The following is a 20,676-nucleotide window of genomic DNA, read 5'->3' as shown; positions in this document are numbered from 1 at the left end:
AACATAGCTTAGCAATAACAGTTAGTTCTAGGAATTGGAATTCTCTTAGGAATTTCAATTACTTTTTGTACATCATAATTCCTAGAACTAAAATGATGGTAAGAAGAACACAACCTCCTGATATCTTTATCATGGGCATCTTTTTGGGACCTTCGCGGATATCTCCTTCGTTCCTTATTGTTGCTTTGAGACTCTGAACTTCTTCTTCGAGTATTCGAACTTGGTAGTCCAGCTGCTGTATCTCATCGGTGAAGGCTACGTCAACCCATTTGAAGACATGATTGTCGTTCTCGAGCTACATGATTTTTTTTTAAACGAGTAAGCGTGATTCATAAGCGTTCCATATGTAAACAACAAACGGATGTACCCTCTGTGAAGCCGCAGAGAGACACCGATAATACCGGCGATATGGGTTTGCCGAGCTTCTGGAGATGAACTCGGTGACGCCAACCCTGCACCAACACCTACTAGGTATCCCCGGAGTTCGTACCCGTCTCCGACCACCGGTCGTGGATGATGAAGTGGCAGACATCTAGGTTTTGGGAGGGGAGGGAGTGAGGTCGAGGAGAGAGAGGAGAGAGATTTAGGGAAGAGAGAGAAAATGAAGATAACAAATGGGGAAAACCTAAAAAAAGGGTGTTTAATACTTCGATTGAACGATTCTGGGGTTTTAGTAAATTGGGAAGAAGGAAATTAGAAATTCGAAAAGCTGAGCGGGAAAATTAATCCCAGGGTTTTTTCTGTTGTAAGTTTCACCAAGTACTCAGTTTTACAGAAAGCATCAAAGTTGCACTTTTTAATTATTTCTATTTATCTTAGTTATACTCTACTTAAATTAATGATTTTGTGGTTATACCAATGCAATTATGTTTCCTAAGTTCATTTCCCATACGATCACGTACATATAAACTTGATTTCGTGCCATAGAGTTATCAAATCTAACTCAGTCAGTTTCAGCGATAAAGCTATGACAACACATTGTATTTCCTATACGATTGCTACGAGCAATGAGATGGAATTTTAATAATTTTAATAATTCTTATTAAATCATAATTAACATAACACTACTAATAAACTAAAAGCGTACTACTTCCATGACTTATAAAATTAAATTAAAAACTTTAGAATTTACAATCATGTTATTCAGTTTACATAACGTAGTTATACCAGTTTCACTTAGTTATACAACACACAAATAAAATTTATTTCACCTCACAACGTTCCCATATGATAAAAACACCAAAACCGAAAGTGAAAGGCAAACATCAAAACAGAAAGTGAAAGGCTTAGAACTTAATTTAGAACCTAATTTACATCAAAACTGAAACCGAAAGGTTTACAACATACTCTTCTTCTGTTTCTTGCGGGGATGTTCATCGTCCTCCAAACCTGTTCCCACATTTTCTTCTTCTCCATATCCACTCTCACGCTCACAATAGTTCCTACTACAAGAGCTCTCTCCAACTCTCGACAGTTGCTCGGTTATTTGAACTATTTGTAATTCTTCGATGTCCTCCACATGCAAAATACTTCTCCTTTCCTCTCTATCCACTGATGTTAGATAAACAAACACATCTTCATCATCCAAAATATACGATTGCCTCTTAGGTTCCACTACCAATGGAATGTAACCCAAATTGAGCCTCTTCGTAAACGGATCTATTCCGATCTTCCTGCATATCATCTCTTTCAACAACGAATAAGTGATCTCCTCCAACGATGATGTATTAAAGGATATAGCATACAAACGAGCATCGGTTGGAATCCATTCATAATCATCTCCATCCTTAGAATAATGTCCATCATAATCAAAGTGTATGTTCGTCGAAAATGGACACATTGTCTGCAATAAAAACATTTAACCACTTAAAGTTATACTTGTTTTTTCAGTTATACCATTCACGTTATACTTGGTTACACAGTTACACCATCAAAGTTATACTTCGTTATACTTGGTTATACCATGTCACAGAGTTGTGTCAGTAACCAATTACTGATAAGCAAGAAAGAACGTCTAATCTTCGATTGAATCATCATAATACCCGACATTCAATCATTCCTTTCCGATCTTCGATTAGTTCATGAAACCCAAATGAATAAGAATTTTTCAATTAAAACTATAAATTTGGAGTCGAGTCTTCAATTCAAAACCAAATTGTTATCAGCTTTGATTCCCGACATTCATTCAATTATGAGTTCGTCTATGGTGAGATACATACCCTGTATAACGGAATTAATAGCTCGATGATCCAGGATCCAAGCGACGAGATCGAGTTCGATTGCGAGGAAGAACAAAGAGGGAGGGAATGACGAAGTAAAGGAAGTATCGAGTATTCTATTTCATTCTATCGAGTCGATTCCGAGTCGACTCGGGAGGGGCGAGTGGAGGAGAGGAGAGAGAGATGAGAGTGGATCGATTTCGATTAATTTATGAGATTTTTAATTTATTCATTAAATTGGTCGGGGGTATTTTAGATATTAACCACATTCTTCAAGAGTATGAAAACAGGTAAGAGTATAGCAGATCACATGAGAGTATGGTAGATCACTTTTTGCCTCATTAAGAGTACCTGAGCACTTCACTCTCACATAGATGATACCAAAAGACAACTCGCTAACATACATACATCCGTCACTTAACCCAAGAGTAACATGAACAACCATTAAACAAGATGCTAAGAGAAATCTCAATCATCACATGGGACCAAACAACACTCAAGCATTCACCATACAATAGCCACATCAACACAAGGCAGTCCATTAATGTCCCTTTTAATCAGTATGATAGTTCTTATGCATCATGGTTCATGCATCTAACAGCCTAGATCCATCATGAACTAACACCCTAACTTTCACACAAGAGCTGATCAACCCTAGATCCAACAAGATTAATATAAAGGACTTGAGAGAAACTGGGTTCAGATCACCTCACCTTAACTTAGATCTGGACACAAGAGCGAGTGAAGATAAGATCTGAACCACCCGATTGATCAGCTACACCACCACCACCACCACCGGCGATCACCACCACGACCACCACCAACACGCCGCCGGCAAGGAGAGAGAGAGAGATCGGACGCCGAGGAGAGAGAGAAGAAGAAGAGAGAGACGCGCAAAAGAGAGGAGAGAAGAGAGAGGAGAAAAGAGAAAGACGGCGGCGCAGGGAGGAGAGCTCGACGGCTAGGGTTTCCAGTTCTCCGGGAATCTCTGCAGAGCTCCGCTTCGATTTGTGAATAGGACAAAAACAAGGTGGCTGCAATCCTTTTTATAAGGATGGGTAGGAGAGACCTAGGTTTTCTAGCCAATCGGGCCGTAGAGAAGCCCGATCCCATGGGAAAAATATTGGGCCCGGGATAGGGATGTTACACTGGTTATGAGCAGGAAAGGATACAGTCCAGGAGGGCACTGGAAAGGCTTAAAAGGAGGAGCACACATCATGATCAATTCAGTTCTTCCAGAAAGAATTTGATGGGAAAAAGACGGAATTTTTTAAGTAAAGAAAAATCAGTTTTTAACCATTTTGATTTGTGCAAGAAAAGGCATGACCAGGGAGGCAAGATGAACCAACTAGGAGGAGCAGACATGCTAGAGACGGGACAGGAGCTTGCTATGGTCGTGATCCCATAAAAGAAACAACAAGCAGAACTCGATTATTTGGATAGCAGCCAACAGTTTAAAGATGATTTCAAAAGGATTGCACAACAAGTACTGCATGATTTTGTAACAGACCAGCAAAGAAAACCAATCTCACGTCCTTCCTCAAAGCTTCATGGTCCAAGGAGTTGTAGCAAATAGGAGCAAAATACCCAAGAGCTAGAAACATAGTCATCTAAGGCAAGTCAAGAACATGAGACATAAAATGAGTTTTCTCTTTTCTCTTCTCAGTCCGAACTTGTTATCAGTAGTGCTTGTGATGAACTAACTTATCTTGAACCGGTGCAACCGAGTAGCATTGTCTCAGTATCTCAGGTCTCAGAAGAACACCCACCAGAAATAGAGCAGAAGAGTTTAACAGAAAGTGAAGTGTTGAAGAAACAAATAAGCTTCGAAGAGACAACTCATGCGCCTTTGTCCCCGGACTTACAAGAACACTGTAAGGAACTGGTTATGATTAATTATCTGCCTGAAATGTTTGTTAATATTAGTTCTCAAGATGTAAAACGTTTTGATCTAGACAAGGTAAAAGAATTTGTGTTTTTAAACTCTGTTTTTGAAAACATGATTAACTCTTTTAAAACATTTGAACCAAATAAATTCTCTGATCAAAAACGTTCTCAATATGTTAGTGAAATCAATCTTGGTCTTGTTTTGAGTTTTGATCAGTTTATGGAATATAACATAGGTCTTGATCACCCTGAAAAGAGAATTGAGCTTGTTCTGCAGCATTCTGATTCCTTTTTTCAAAAAAACTTGTGATTCTTTTGCTTGCTTTCATGATAATAGCTTTGATCTGAGTTTTTTTGGATATGAACTGATCACTGATGATTTGTTTTTTTTTGCCACACATGTCTGGAAAGATTTTATGGTTAGAAATTTGCAAAAACAAAAATCACTTAAAGCTGAAACTGATTTTATTTGTGATTCTATTCTGAAACTTGGTATCTTGTGTTCTGGAACTGATAAATCTTGGTTTGTTATGGGATCATGCTTGCAGAATGATGTTTCTTTGAGCTTTGATGATATATTAGTGTACAACATATTCTTTGAAAATCATGCTAAACATGTGAGACATGTGCTAACTGATTATGATCTTGAACTAAACCTTTTGTGTTCTTATTTGATCATATGGGGCACATTTTGAAGTTGATCTATGGTATTTCATGTCTTGGAAACATTCTGTTTTACAATAATTTCTTTGATAAGCATGCTGAATCTTAGTTAAGTAATTCTCAATTTGAATTTAATCTTTTGCGTTCTGAATCTGAGGAATTTGTGCCTGAGCTATCAAAACTTTTTATCTAAATCATTATAATTATTTAATATTTTATCCTAAATAACCGAACTATCCGAACTATCCAAACCCGAACTGGAACCAAACTAGAACCAAAATTATTTCGGGTATTTTCCGGTTCCTAGTTTTACTATCTGAACCAAACCGAACCCGAAACTATCAGAAGTGAACCGAAATAGGTCAAGTTATCAATGGATCCCGAACCGATACCCGAAATGACAAGGCCTAATCCTCACTTTCTGGTTTTTTATGCAATTTTCCAAAACAATTGAAATTCAGGATATTTTGCACAATTTGATCCTTAATCACAAACTGTTGTTAAACCTCCTATATAATCAATTTGAAATACCATACCAAAATAACATTTATTTAATGGGTATGTATAGTTTGTGTATTTTGTGTTAAGGTACACAATCATACACATATCTGTTGATTGTCTTAGTTTACGGGAGCATGAAGTTGAGGACGTTCTGCCAATATCCGAGGCGGCGCAGTTTCTTCGTCAGAAGAGAAACTAGAGAATCTCGTATCCTAATTGAAAACAAATGTTTAAATATATCTGCAAGAATCATATTTTGGGAGTAAAAGAAGCTTTTTTCTTACCCATTTTTGCCTGCAACGTTGTATAGCTGTGAATGACTTGGCAAAGAAATATGCAACCAGCAAGATTCCAAATGTTTTCAGTAATGGTAACTGCAAAAAAAAAAAGAGAATCATTCTCTACCTTGGGAAAAATGAAAGGAGATATCGAGCTTACCAGAAGCAAAGTTAGAGAGAAATCATCGATACCACCTAGGAAGACTGGAAGAGAATGGCGCAAGAACAGCAGAAAGATGAACTGCACACGAAGATGGTAATATTCATTCAGGGTTTTGTTCTCAAGAATCTAGTCAGAGAGAAGAAACATACCAGCAAGGCAATTACGCGACAACAAATCAAGCTTGTGGGGCTATGGAACGAATAAAGCTCGTGATCATCGGATAGGAAATAAGGGTTACGAAGATCTAGTGCCTCTATTCCCCAATCACTCCTGTGACAATCCCATCAAAGAACATGATTCTCAGTATTTTGAACAATAATCAAGGTAAAAGCAACCAAAAAGTACCTGAAGTTCATAGAGATGCCTGTGTAGTGAAACAATTGGCGGGGAGCTGTGTAACCAGATTTATATTGCTGTCATTCAAACAAGGTTTCATGTGATAGTTTCAAGGTTTTATTGCTATATATGATTATGTTGTGCTTGACTAACCTGACGGCAAATTTCGCATAAGGTGTCACCTTTCTCGTTGCACCATCTCTGGATGCATTGATGATGTGCATACTGCGACGGTTGATAAAATGCTTCTTGAGGTTAAAAACTTTAAAATTGGAATCTGTTTATAAAAACAACTGAAAACAAAGATAAAGAACCTTTAATGTTCCTGAACAAGAACAGGGAGTATCCATGTTGGAATCTTCATCTTCATCATGACAAATCCTACATTGTACAAATTCTGTCTTACAGATATCATCAGTTCCTTCAGATGCACCATCTTCCTTAACCGCGTCTACCTTTAACGCTACGAGACCAGACTTACTCGATAACCTATCAACCACCAACACTAAATGATCTCCCATCCTAATTCTTACCAACTAGAGAAAACTCAAATGATATATAGAATCAAACGACAAAAAAAAAAAGTCTACAAGAAGAACATTAGAATAAACTAAACCAAAGGCTAAAGCTAACGTTTTTAATTATCACAACAATGAGCAAAACCAAGATCACAGGGCAAGAATCAATAGACGACAAGAAAACCAAACACATAACTATTAACTGACAAGCAAAGCTAACATTGTTGTGTACAATATGGCAAGGTAATGTGATTAAAGTGAATTAAAAACTAAAGAATATTCTTTTCCTTCATATTAAATTCATTACATTCTTTTAAGATTACATTAACAAAAGAAAAATAGCATCAATCGTCATATGTAGAGTGAGGGGAAGCAGTACAACCAGGATCAAAGGGATCTTCAGAACCACAACAATGCCAATACTGTAAAACTTTCCCAGAGTTTGGTGTGTCCATCGTCCCGCCAGTGTATACACTCTCGAACTTCCTTTTCGTCTCTCCTAACAAAAAAAAAACAATCCTTTCTTCTTCATTCCCCGAAAAAGAGTGTTGAAATAAAAACGGGAACTTTACCTCCGAAATGAGCAGTGTGAAATGTACAAGCTCGTGGATGGTTGAGTATGGGATCGAATTGGGTTTTGCAATTCTTGCAAGTTCTTAAGGTGTTGCTTACACCGTCGGATGAAGCTGAGCATCGGATTCGATTAGTCAGGAGGCGCCTTCGCGAGTTTAAGCTCGGATTCTTCAAGTTCTTGAGGGAATGAGAGTGATTAATTATGGGTTTAGAGATTGGGAAAGACGGCGAAGAAACCTGAAAGTTGAAAAAAGTTTGAGCCATTGTCTTGTCTTTGCTTCCGTCAAAATGGTGAAGGGCTGTTAAAGGGATCCCAGATAGGATAGAGATGTTCCTTTAATTTGTGACTAAAAGAAAGTTAAACAATTTCGTTTATTGAAACGCCTACGTTTTTGGCACCCAAGTCGCAGATATACTTCTTCGTTTTATTTTCACAAATTTATGAAAGGCCAAGTTGACTCAGACATTTTTCTTTTGTTAAATATGTTTAATCAGACTTCTCGCTAGTTGTCGAAAAGTCTTAGCCAACGGAAGAAACAGACAATATGATGTTACTTCTGAAGAAATGGTAAACGCTTTGAAAGAACTATTTACTGCTTTTAAGATAGAAGAAATATTATTTACTGCTTTTAAGATAGAAGAAATATTTTAGAGACAAAAAAATAGAGTTCTCTGATTAAAAAAATGATAGAATGCCCACCAGCCTTACAAGCATGGGCATTATCAGAAGAAACTGCTACTCATCCGATCTTTGAATACCCACCGGTCTTACAAGCATGGACATTATCATCTACACCATCAAGCTTTCAAACATTCCCTATCTCGAGTATTTTATGCCAATATAGATTATTTTGTTTTGGAGGAAGAACAGTATTATTGAGCCAGAACATGATAGAGACCCTTATCCTTTGATAATCTAGTACATTTGAAAGGCTCGTAATGACAAGCTATTCAGAGTCATAGATAGAGACCCATTGGAGCTATTGATGTATGTAGAGAGTGAGTGTTAGGCTTGGTACAACACAAAGAAGACTATACATGCTCCTCCTCCACATGCTCAAATTTTTGAGAACCACAAGCCTTAAGCTTGGGTGATATTTGTATGGTTGATGGTTCATGGACCTCTACAGCTCAATTCATTAGAATTGGATGGGTTTGGAAGGATAGAATGGAAAAGATCCAACTTATGAGGACACAAAACTTAAAGAGGCGTGAGTCAGCATTACACTCGGAACTGGAAACGCTAAAATGGGTAATAGAGAGCATGCTGCAACATTCCACCTGTCAGAGATTTGGTACAGATTGTAAAGACCTGATTGCAATGGTAACGGAACCATAAGCTTGGCCAAACTTCTCAACTTAGATGGAGATTATTCAAACTCTCAAGATGTGTTTTCCAGACTTCAAGATCTGCTACATCCCAAAGGCACAAAATGAAATTGCTGAGTTGCTAGCTAGGGCCGTTCGCACTTTTCATAGATCTCTTTACTTTTTTGGTTGTTCTATTCCGGTCTAGTTACCCAGACCACCTCAAGTTTGAGTAATAGAATAACCGTTTGATGCCAAAACAATATATTTAATCAGACTTAATTCACCGCTTCACTCGGAGCTCGACATATAAGTTTTTTTGGTACCGATTGTTAAGATTAAATCTCAATGATTCAATTCAAGATCTCAGAATATGACCTAACTTTTCCACTGAACTAAGGAACCTGATGAAGTTGAATAGATCCACAGAGTTCTCGATTGTTTTTATTCCTCGGTCTGAAAATATATTATCTGATTCATTAACTAAGATATCAAAATCCTTTCACAGGGACATGTATTACATTGTTTGTTCTGTTCCGGTCTACTTTTCTAGATCCCCTCAAGTTTGACTAAATAGAATAGCCGTTTGAGGAAAAACAAAGATTTAACTTAGGTGTAGGTATGGGTTTTTGACTCAACACTGTCAGATTGTTTGGTTTCAAATTTTTTTATTTTATATATATTAACCATTTGGTTATTTATGAAATTTGATTCAGTTTTGATTTGCTATGTCAATTTTTGTTTGATTCGGATAACAATATAAGAAACCAGCTAATATCCAATAAAACAGATTACAATATTAGGAACAAGATAAGAATATTAGGAACTAATGGATATCCAATAAATTTTTGGATCCAATTTGTTTCCGGGTTTCCGAAACATTTTTGATTATTCGGGTCAAAAATGATTTTCAGATTTTTTATAAAATATTGGAATCTGGATAAATTTAAATATTTTAGATTAAAAATGTTTGAATGATTTTGTTTTTTATAATTTAAAATATTTAGATATATGGGTAGTAATTAGTTTTGTAACTAGAATTTTAAAATATTTTGTAGTTTCTTTTTTCAAATTTCTTTTTGTAATTTTATACTAAATATCTATATATATAGAGAAGGGTTTCCTTAACTTCTAGGCCATCCACATCAGATTTCATATTACTAAGTCGGAGTCTGTGGTGGCGACACGTGTCATGGTCAATCAAAACTCAATGTTTCATTAATTCTTGAGTTTAGTGGGTTTTATGTGTGTTATTATAGCCCAAATACATCTTCTCAAAAAACTGTATATGAAACCGAGAGAAAGTGGTCGTCGTGCAACAATTCCCGTTCAGTTCAACCAACTGTCAATAGAAATCCAATGGTTTCACCGGTGACGAACGATTCCGATCAATGTCAGTTGGAAGCCGAATAGACTTATTTAATCTGTCACCGTTACGGAAATTAACTTGGTTCATGCATCTTCATTGAAGTTATTTTCATGTTTTTAATGTATATCTTTTTTAGATCTAATTTTTTTTGGATTGAGTAGACTGTAAATGGAGTCTACTAACCTTAACTTTTAAGCATGCTTCATTAGAAGTCTACTCAAATTATGACTTTAATTTTTTTTGTCTTATATTTTTCTCATAACTTTATTTTATTTTGCAGGTATTTTCTTCTATAATTTTCAAATCATTTTCCCAAAAATGTAAGATTTACATCTATTTATTTTAAATCTATATTTTGTGTTTATATAAAACTAAATTTATAAATACAAACTTTATGTCTTTACTTTGCTGCTATTTTAAGTTAAAAATACTATTTTAAAATATTTTGTAGAACAAACTATTTTGAAATTTTGTAAATGTACATTTTTAGATCTGAAAATGTTTTGGTAGTGTAGACTTCTAATGAAGTCTACTTGCATAAAGTCTACTTAAAAATTAAGGCTAGTATACTTCAAATAAAGTCTATGAATCTAGTGCCGGCCCACAGGGCAAACCACCCAAACAACGGATTAGGGCATCCAAATTAGTGGGGCATATTTTTCTTAAAAAAAGTTTAGTTATATCAATAAGTAAATAAATTTTGTAGGTTTTCTTGTTAAAATATAATTTACTAGACTTTTTAGTTAGAATAAAATTTGTTAAAGTTTTAGTTTGGGCAATTGAGTGTATGAAGAATTTACGACAGTTTCAGGTTACGTTTGCGACGGATTATTCTCAGTTGGTGAAGATGGTTTCGGAACCAGAGGAGTGGTCAGCGTTCGCAAGTTATCTGGAAGATATCAAGAGTTTACAAAGTCGTTTACAGAACTCACAGCTCATTCATGTACCACGAACAGATAATTTAAAGGCGGATCGTCTAGCATGTAGTGCCATGCAGCAATCGTCTTTCGTTGTTCACATGGATGCAGAGTTTCCAGTTTGGTGTGCAGAGTCTATATGAGTCTGTTCTTTTGATGACAAAACAAAAAAAAAAATTTGTTAAAGCTCTAGTTATAATTTCTCTTGAATTCCGATTTGAACAATTCTAAAATTGTGAATTTGTTTTTGGATTTTTGTTTAATTTTTAAAAGGTTAATAAATGCAAGCGAAGATATTTTAAAGGTATCATGTTTGAATCTAGAAGTTTCTTTAAGGAATGTTAAGCTTTCATATATAATTGATGATGATTTATTTAAGAAACTAAAGATTCTTTGATAATCAATGTCCGAAAAAGTTCAAAACACATAAACTGTTTATCGCATATTTCGGTGTAGTCGCCACAGCTGAGAGAAGTTTTTCGAAATTGATGCCAATAAAGATTTATTTGCGGTCTTCCATATAACCTGAAAAAATTAAATGAATTAGTCATATTATCATTTGAAATGGTTATGTTTAAAAACTTGACTATATGATTCTAATTGATGATTTTGTAGAAAAAATGTAAATAAAATTATATTTCTAACAATAAGCGTATATAATATCACTGTTTTATAAACAGATTGTAGGTTTTGATTTTTAATGAATATTTACATTATTTTCCACTAATTTGTGATGTTGATAAAATCTGTACAAGGGCATAATTTTAAATTTTGATTGGGGCAGTATCAAAGGTTAATCCGGCACTGTATGAATCCATAAACTTTAAGTAAACTTTATAAGAAGTCTACTAAAATATTATTTGATTTTTTTTATCTTATGTTTTTCTCATAGTTTTATCTTATTTTGTAGGTATTCTTTTCTAAAATTTCCTTTGAGATATCAAGAATATGAATAATCAAACACTATAATTTTTTAATAAATTGATTTTTTAATAATTTATCATTACAAAATATTTATTTGTAACTAATTATTTTGATGCATAATCTATAAACATTGTATTCATTTTTTAGTTGTGTTTCATTTCTATGATATTATTAATTTTTGTTAGCAATCAGAAGATACTTTAATCAGCCAAAACGTTAAGACTATCATAAGCTAAAACAATAACTAACACACACGAGAGAAGAATAAAATATATACAAACTTCACAAGAAGTTTCAAGAGTAAAATTAATTACAAAACTTTAAAATATCTCTCAATTTCAAGTGTATACTTCAAACAGTAAAAATAAATAAACATACTTCTAATTAAGTCTATACTTATTAGATTGATGTAGTAGGCTTTTGTACCAGACTTGTGGTTGTAACAAACTTATGTATTTTTTTTGTCAGTAGACTTACGTATTGTCTTCTTTTATAGAAAACTTATACAAAAGTCTGTTGCTAGACTATCAGGCATCCTTTGTATTAGAAATTTTAAGTATTAGTCTTATTTGGAGATTTAAGACAACATCCAAAACAACAATACAATTCATAATTTCAACACTGACTAAAGACCTACAAATTCAACATAAGTTCCCGTAATCACTGTAGTTTACAGTATCGTCAGCATCAACAGCAACAGCAACACAGCAGTTGCTTGAGCATCATCAGCAACATTCCAATTTTCATCCAACCCTTTGTCAGTATCTTCATCCGCAAAAATACTAGCACCACCATCAGACACATCAGCATCGTCGTCACCTCCAGTATCTAGTTGGCACTGGCTTGATACACAAAGGAGTATCCGAACCCATTTTCTCTAAAATTACATCTGGTAAGGAATATGTTAGCTCCACCATCTCGGTTTTCTTGTCCATATCATAATGTTTTTATGCCATTTCAAGAAGTTCACCGTGTGTAAAACCATCATACACAGGGAACTCTTTTTCCGATTATCGACCACAAGCTCCCACATAGAGCCTTACGCCACCCATTCCCTGTATACAACACATGACTGAACCATTACCTGCCAAAAGAATACATGTAACATCCCGAGTTGTGATATACAAAAAGGCTTAAGAGAATTGATTTGGCTACCAATATCACCAAAGTTGACTTACCTTTTCCGTCACACATCCGTTTAGAACTCCAGAGTTAAGCGTGCTTAGGCTGGAGTAGTGAAAGGATGGGTGACCTATCGGGAAGTGATTCGCGATTCCGTGTAAGTGAGGCCAAAGCACGGGGAAAGGTCGGGTGGTGATTGCAGGGTCAGTAAACAATGATTTCGAGCCTTGGAAAATTAACGACCGACCGTTGGATGGGATGGGGCCCACGGGCCGAGAGAGCAGGCGTGGGTGGCCCATTAGCCGTGGACGGGTCGGTCGGGGCGTTACAAGTGGTATCAGAGCTGGTTAGCCGTCTCAGTTCTGACCTGAGAGGCGTCTTGTGACCTGTCGTGGAGCGCAACGAGGACGTTGCGTTCTTTGAGAGGGGGTGAATTGTAACATCCCGAGTTGTGGTATACGAAAAGGCTTAAGAGAATTGATTTGGCTACCTATATCACCAAAGTTGACTTACCTTTTCCGTCACACATCCGTTTAGAACTCCAGAGTTAAGCGTGCTTGGGCTGGAGTAGTGAAAGGATGGGTGACCTATCAGGAAGTGATTCGCGATACCTTGTAAGTGAGGCCAAAGCACGGGGAAAGGTCGGGTGGTGATGGAAGGGTCAGTAAACAATGATTTCGAGCCTTGGAAAATTAACGACCGACCGTCGGATGGGATGGAGCCCACGGGCCGAGAGAGCGGGCGTGGGTGGCCCATTAGCCGTGGACGGGTCGGGGCGTTACAATACATTTTACCAAATTAGCGAATAAAATTTTCATGTTTGATAACATTATAAAAGTAGACTTACAAAGACGTCTACACTTATTAGCTAACTATATGGTCAACCCAAAAAGTTGATAGTTTCATAATTATAAAAGATTATCTTTTCAAAATAGTTAAAGACCATTAGGGTTAACTAACACACATTGTCAAACAACAAAATCTTGAAAATACATTATGAACAATACACAAATTCAATTTTTATAAATTTTCGAACGTAGACTTCATATTTAGTCTACAAAATAGTAGACTTTCTTATCAGTTTACATTTGTTGACTGTCGTGTAGGTCTACAGTTCGGGTTAGTTTTTGCAATTGCAAAATTCACGGATCATTATCTGTATTTTTTTAAAAAAAATTGTAATTTTATACGTGTAGAAATTTTTTTCAGTCTAGATGTTGAAAATATTAAGTTTGCAATTGACCAGAATTCACTCTGGATTTTACTTTCAAAATTAGACTTCATATACAGTCTACGTATTTTTATTTTGGGAACATGTTAGGTTTTGCAATTGACCAAGTTTTACTTTCTACAAATATACTGAGAAGAATGTCTACACAAGTGTAGACTTCACCTGAAGTCTACTCTCAAATCAGATGGATTAGCTTTGCATTTGACTAAAATAAAATAGTAGACTTCATATGCTGTCTACTTTTTTCTTAGATTATTAGACTGTCTACACTTTGTTTTGTTTTTGTCAACTTTTTAAAATTTTAGTCAAATACAAAACTAACATATTTAACGCAGTCAAAGTTTGGGTCAACTGCAAAACTGACCTTTTGTAAACTTCACAAGTAGTCTACATTGTATAGACTGTCGATGAAGTTTACTTTGAAAAGTCAAAAGTTTGGTCAAAATTAAAACTAACCCTTTTTACGTAGACTTCTTAGTAAGTTTACATACTTTTACAAAAAAAAAAAATTATCAATTGCAAAAGTAACATGTGTGTTGATTTATAGACCACATCGTAAGTCTGCAATTAGGCGTAGATATACAAAACAGTCTACTATCACACACAGATCTGAAAAAAAATGACCAAACTATGTAAATAATTACCTTTTCCGGTGTAAAGCTCATCTCCACCATTTTCCACTCATGAAGTTGTGTTTATGAAAATGAATGTTACAGGAGTTTTTAGATGAAAATGGAGAGGAAATGAGGATTTTTTTGTTTAGTAACACAAAAGGAGGTTGGAAATTGAATTCTAGAAGTTTTAAGATTTAAAAATGGTTGTTAATGGTGGTCAAAAAATTGGTGATAATGACATTGTTGTAAATAAGAAAAATGTTTAGGGTGTAATAGGGATTTTAGTATTTTTGAAATAATTTTAAAATAAATTAATAATAGTAATTTTTTAAATAAATCAAAAACATAAGGAGATGTCAGAAACTTTAAGGGTGAATATTAATAACAAAAAAGAAGTTAATTTTGGGGTCAAATTGAATTTGCAGGTTATTTTTGAAAGTACCCATATAAATAAATATGTTATCATGGATATGAGAGCGTCTAGTGGTATCATTAGCTCTTTTTTCTTCAGCATAAGATTCTTTAAAATCGATTTTAATAAACCAAAGTGTTCAAAACAAAAAAAAACAATATTTTCTTCACTAACATCTATCAATATTTGTTTTTACAAATCATTAATTCTACATAATTTTTTCGAATTTCAACGGATTTGATTGATTGCAGAATCTGTTGCACTTGATTTTCGAGCTGAACAAATTCTGCGGAGGCAAAGTAAATGCTAATAAGGATTTGGAATTTAGAGACTCATTGTTCAACATGGCATGATAGGAAAGGTTGATCAAGTCTTATACGAAATCAAATTAATAGATAATGTTTGTTATCATTTATCATCTAACTTCCACTCTTGAATTACACTATTGTCCTCTTTGTGCTCAGTCAATTACTTGGCAGAGAAGTACTTATGAAATAGCTCTAACATTTCCTCTTTTTTACGGATTAAATATCTTACGTTTCTTCTTATATATTATATGGATTAGGAACTGATCCACAGTACCTTTGGCATTTGACATGTTCATGATCATTTTCTTGTTATTCTCTGCTTCTTTTTTGTTCACCATCCATCTATTGGGTTTTGAAGAAAATAAACTTGTAGATTGGGTGAGGAACTGGAGGCTTGTAACGCAAGAACCAGAAGAGGCAAGCTTTGAGGAAACGTTTGAAACATTTACCAGAGAAGATGACTCAACCAGAGATAGCCAATTTTCTGTGACGCTGCTGGATCCAGATGTTCTTGACTGCCCGGTTTGCTGCGAGCCCCTAAAGATTCCTATATTTCAGGTTTGATCATTTTTCATCTTTCAAAAATTGTGATTCACGATTCCATATTGCTTCCTTGATTTACTAAACTCTCTTCCATATTGTTTCCTGAGTTACTAGACTTTCTTCATATTTCAAGAACTGTGATTCAAGAATCTGTTTTTCATCCCAAACTAGAGAATCCTAAGACTGATGTTTGAGGTTCATTTTTTTAGACGAGCATTAACTTCTGTCTACAGAGGAAACACATGATAGTTCTAAGATGAATATATGATTTATTGCAGTTTCCCAGGGCATGTAAATAGACTGATGTAACAAGAGCATTAACTTCTTGTCTCCAGTGCCCATGCCACTGTTTGTGATATCACCTTATGTTCTGTCTTGCAGTGTAATAATGGTCATCTAGCTTGTTCACTCTGCTGTGGAAAACTTAACAATATATGTCCATCCTGTAAGATACCGATTGGGTACAGTCGATGCAGAGCGATGGAGAAGGTTGTTGAAGCATCTAGAATATCATGTCCAAATGCGAAATATGGGTGTAAAGAGAGTACATCGTATGGAAATCGATCTAGCCATGAGAAGCAATGTGTTTTTCACCCATGTCCGTGCCCTATGCGTGGCTGCAACTATTTCGGATCATACAAGCATCTCTACAACCACGTCCGTGCTAAACACATAGAGGAACGAATTCAGTTTATTTGGGACATTAGCCTTACGCTAGAGTGGGACCTCAATAAGACGATTGATGTTCTTCAGGAGGAAGAAGACGGGGAACTGATTGTAGTTCAAGTTTATAGAAAATCACACGGGTTGATTGTCCGTGTGAGCTGCATTGCACCTTTAGAACAAGGTGAATTTTCCTGCACTCTGAAATTTGCAGTCTTGGGTATTGAGCTGAAGCAGGCATTGGTGCTGAGGAAAATTCGGAAAGTGAGGGATAAACAGCCTATATATGGTTTCATGTTGATTCCTTCGTATATGTTGCCTAGTGATGGCAACTTGAAAATGGAGATTTGTATTAGCCGCGGTCAGGTCCATCTTGATCATGCGTGAGTGTCAACGTAGTTGCTGTAAATATGTATAATATTGTGTATAAGAAATTTGATTTGAAATGGTTGGTTATCAGGGTATTTGAAGACAGTGTAATATACAAAACAGAACTGAACATTTACATATTTACACTAAGTATCTATTTACACGCCATGAAGGCAAACTGCTAAACTGTTCAATCTGACTTTGCTATTTGTATCCTAGTGGTCCTTTTTTCTCCCATACGGCTGACAAACTTTATATGTTATTCTCTATCGGCTGATCAGGTACGGACTGCAAGGACCTGATTGCTATGATCAAGGAGCCTCATGCTTGGCCAAGTTTTTCTACAGAGTTGGAGAGGATAGAAACGGTACATATTTGCTTCCCGGACTTCAAAATCTCATATGTTCCTCATGCGCGAAACCAGTTTTCAGATTTTCTAGCTAAGATAGCGAGATCCTTTTATAGGGAATTGCTTTTTATTGGTTGTTATGTTCCGGTCTGGTTACCCATACCACCTCAAGTTTGAGTAATAGAATAGCCGTTTGCCGTCAAACAAAAAAAAAAAACCAACGAGATGTTGGCCTATTAGTAAAGGAGTATGTAGTACTCACTCTGCCATTCTGATTCAATTCTTGTTGAGAGGGATTATTTATCATATGATTTTGTTTCCGGCAAAGAAGTGAAACCATTTTTTGAGAATGGCTTGTATCCTAGTGGTCTCCTTCTTATAGATGACTGCCAGAGATCGCATATTCAATTATTTTTTGGAGCGGTGGTACTATTCTTTTCCAAAAAAAACCTAAGAGATTTAATGGATTTGGGACACCTATTGCATTGGGGACTAGTCACTATAATTTTTTAATCCAAAAAGTTAAAGTTTACCTAAAAACTTATTTGAAAAACGCAAAATTACATACATAGATGATTTAGTGGTTACTGGTTTTTTTTCTATTTATATCCCTGATATACTATGGATTTCATCACTTTTTATATCACAGTATAAATTTTATTTATAGTCTTTATATTATGTTTAGAGTGTATTTTAGAGTCGTTACAGGTTTATGTACGTCTTGGAGCATTGTGGAGTTTATGGAAATAAATGGAGCTAAACACGTAGCTGAGCAAATGAAGAGAAGACATATATAGTCGATACTCAGAGGAAGTGTTGTTCGACACACATATTTGGTGTTGATCGACACCCGAGCGAGAAATTCTTAAAGACCAAGCTCAATAATTTGGTCCAGAAGTCTCCACAAATTACAAGGTTGCTCCTGGCGAGTTTTGAACTTAAATATATATAATGCCAGTGTTTAGGTAAGAAAGAGAGATAGATTTAGTATTATTTTTGAAGCCTTTTAAGGTTTAGAGGAAAGATCTAAGACTCCTTTAGAGTACAGTATTGGAACTCTGGTTATTCTATCCATGTTCCAATTATGCAACTCATTATGTTCATCTTCTTTATGTTTTGTTTGATTATGCATATTCCCTATGTGGATTTGGTCCCTAAGTACTATATCCGATCTCTTATTTGAGATAGTTTGCTCTAGGGTAAATTTGAGCAACATCAAATTTGGAGCCATTGCCGGGTAGTGTTAGATTTGCCACTGATTTGATTCTATAGATTTACTCTAGATTTTTTCTTTATTTTTTATTTACTGATAAGAAACTTCTTTTCTTGTGTCTTTCAGATGCATGCCTAACAACACCAGAAGCAGCAAAGAAAAAAATATCTTACTACCATCACACCTACTCAACTCTAACATACAATCCGAAAAGAGAAGCAAACAACATCGGTCGACACTGCTACTTCGTGGATCGACACCATTCGTAGGCAAGCAACAATCAACACCTTTCCAAAAGTATCGATCGATACCAACCTGCGAGTTATCAACATGGTCACACCTCTTATATAGACCCGAGATGAGCATTGAGACCTGCATGACCCAAAGGGCCACCTATTTAATGCATCATGTCGAAAGATAGATGATCAGGGGACTGAAATTCTGACCCTGAAGTTGATGCACTGCAAGCTGCTTTGGAAGCTGAGAATGCTGGAGCTAACCACAGAAAATGCTGAGGCTGCTCAACCTAGAATGATGGCTTACTACAATCTTCCAGATCAATTATGTTGGGGAAAAAATAATCTAGCAAGGAATTCCTCCAGTCCCCCGAGCAGTACACCGACCTTCAGGTTCCTGCCTAGAGAAATCCCGGCTCAAATCCCTACTTCATTTCTGCCTCCAGATAAAAGTGGAAGTTTTCTACTAAGGGAGTTTATTTTGTATTTCTGAATATGGAAAAGTTTAGCGTAATCACCGACCACGACTATGCTATAGAAGGGGAGCCCAAACAATACAATAAGGGATCAACATTCAGAGACTAGAGCTAGGCGGTTAGAACTAAGGTTTACACACCAAATGTTGTAGTTTTTGCTCTTACGATTCACAAATGTGTACCTAAGCATCTAATGAAGGTTTCCAAAAAATCGTGGACACCGCAGTTTAACGTCTAAGCACACATCTCCTAGTGAACTTAGGGCTTTTCAGCCCGATAGACATTCAACATTTAGTTCTTCCCGGACCAAGACCAAGTATCTTCAAACCTAAAAAATTCATAAAACTAAATTTATTCATATAATAGTAGGTTTCACATGTAACAAAAATATACATATAGGTCCAGTTGGGAGCTCAAACCTCAAAATATTTGCATACATACTAAACATCTACTTGCACTTGCAAAAAGCCACAACTCTACATCAGCTTAGCGTAAGCTCCTCCTGTCCGAGGGGACACCTAATGATTATCTTGGACTTTAGGAATGAGATAAAGATACTTTATGGGTCACATAGGATTTTCAGTCTCCTAAACAAAACCTTGGTTCCAAAGACTTCCGAACTAAGCTGCTCGGGAATTCCTCGTCGAGGACTTCTATTGCAAGATAGATGTCTAACTATTCTTTGTATTGGTTTCATGTGTGAGCTCTAGTTTTATGATGAAAATTATCTCTCATATTTATAATAAAGGAGAGTATCAGCCTGACTCACCTCCTATGCCACCAACCCATCTTAGAAATGACAGATGTCGGCAATCAGTCTCACATAATCGAAAGCAGCTGAGGCAAGTGATATCTTGCATATTTGCATTGTTTTAGCTATTCATTCATAAGCATTTGCATCATATAGATTAGGATTTAGACATGTTTAGGTTGCATTTGGCATACATATGTCTCTATCAGGTATTGGAACACCACATGGAGTTCTTGGAGACATTTGGAAGCAATGTGATACAAAAAGGGGGTGAAAGATGAGCATGGATGGAGGCCTTAGAGAAATATTCTGTTGCTAAGGGTTTGTGTAGACACAGGAAATTGAGTTAGCTTTCTAATGGAAGTGGTTTCAAATCATTTGGAGATGTAATGGAGGAGTTATGATCAATTTACTAGAGGCATATCCATCCTGGTCGAGAACCGCATAGTGACCTTCTGGAGCGATCCCCTAAGGTAGCTCCCAACCAGAGCGACCAACCAGAGCGACCCACCTAAGTCGCTCGCGTTTTCATCGCCCGGAGACACAAAAATGGAGGCTGGAGCGACCTCTCAGAGCGACCCCCCAAGGTCGCTCCCAACCCCAGAGCGACCTCCTGGAGTGACCCTCTGAGGTCGCTCCGCGTTATCTTCTGCACGATTTTATTATTTTTCAAGGACCTTTTTGCAATTGTTGTGCACGTTTTTGCACTTGGAAAACCTAATGTTTAAGTACT

At 36.0% G+C, this 20,676-nt stretch overlaps 4 protein-coding genes across 4 annotated transcripts; 1 reads left to right on the top strand and 3 right to left on the bottom strand.

Annotated features, from left to right (window-relative positions):
* Window positions 1-58: 58 nt before the first annotated feature.
* LOC130498087 (uncharacterized protein At4g04775-like) lies at window positions 59-532 on the bottom strand. Its single transcript, XM_056991435.1, has 2 exons — window positions 368-532; window positions 59-295 (listed from the first exon to the last, which is right to left on the bottom strand). The coding sequence occupies exons 1-2, from the start codon at window positions 530-532 to the stop codon at window positions 59-61; spliced, it is 402 nt and encodes a 133-aa protein (XP_056847415.1).
* Window positions 533-5,297: 4,765 nt separating this feature from the next.
* LOC108833774 (uncharacterized) lies at window positions 5,298-6,589 on the bottom strand. The gene is made up of 7 exons (XM_018607174.2): window positions 6,362-6,589; window positions 6,201-6,272; window positions 6,057-6,124; window positions 5,861-5,981; window positions 5,709-5,789; window positions 5,555-5,644; window positions 5,298-5,482 (listed from the first exon to the last, which is right to left on the bottom strand). The coding sequence occupies exons 1-7, from the start codon at window positions 6,566-6,568 to the stop codon at window positions 5,390-5,392; spliced, it is 732 nt and encodes a 243-aa protein (XP_018462676.2). The 5' UTR covers window positions 6,569-6,589; the 3' UTR covers window positions 5,298-5,389.
* Window positions 6,590-6,827: 238 nt separating this feature from the next.
* On the bottom strand, window positions 6,828-7,508 carry LOC108816730 (uncharacterized). The gene is made up of 2 exons (XM_018589298.2): window positions 7,138-7,508; window positions 6,828-7,064 (listed from the first exon to the last, which is right to left on the bottom strand). Exons 1-2 carry the CDS (start codon window positions 7,400-7,402, stop codon window positions 6,910-6,912), a joined length of 420 nt encoding a protein of 139 aa, XP_018444800.2. The 5' UTR covers window positions 7,403-7,508; the 3' UTR covers window positions 6,828-6,909.
* An 8,117-nt stretch (window positions 7,509-15,625) lies between these two features.
* LOC108832504 (E3 ubiquitin-protein ligase SINA-like 10) lies at window positions 15,626-17,018 on the top strand. The gene is made up of 2 exons (XM_018605985.2): window positions 15,626-15,901; window positions 16,268-17,018. Exons 1-2 carry the CDS (start codon window positions 15,632-15,634, stop codon window positions 16,934-16,936), a joined length of 939 nt encoding a protein of 312 aa, XP_018461487.1. The 5' UTR covers window positions 15,626-15,631; the 3' UTR covers window positions 16,937-17,018.
* Window positions 17,019-20,676: the final 3,658 nt, after the last annotated feature.

The sequence above is a fragment of the Raphanus sativus genome, chromosome 7 (genome assembly GCF_000801105.2).
Source record: "Raphanus sativus cultivar WK10039 chromosome 7, ASM80110v3, whole genome shotgun sequence".
Taxonomy (NCBI): domain Eukaryota; kingdom Viridiplantae; phylum Streptophyta; class Magnoliopsida; order Brassicales; family Brassicaceae; genus Raphanus; species Raphanus sativus.
This window is presented reverse-complemented; position numbering and strand designations above follow the sequence as displayed.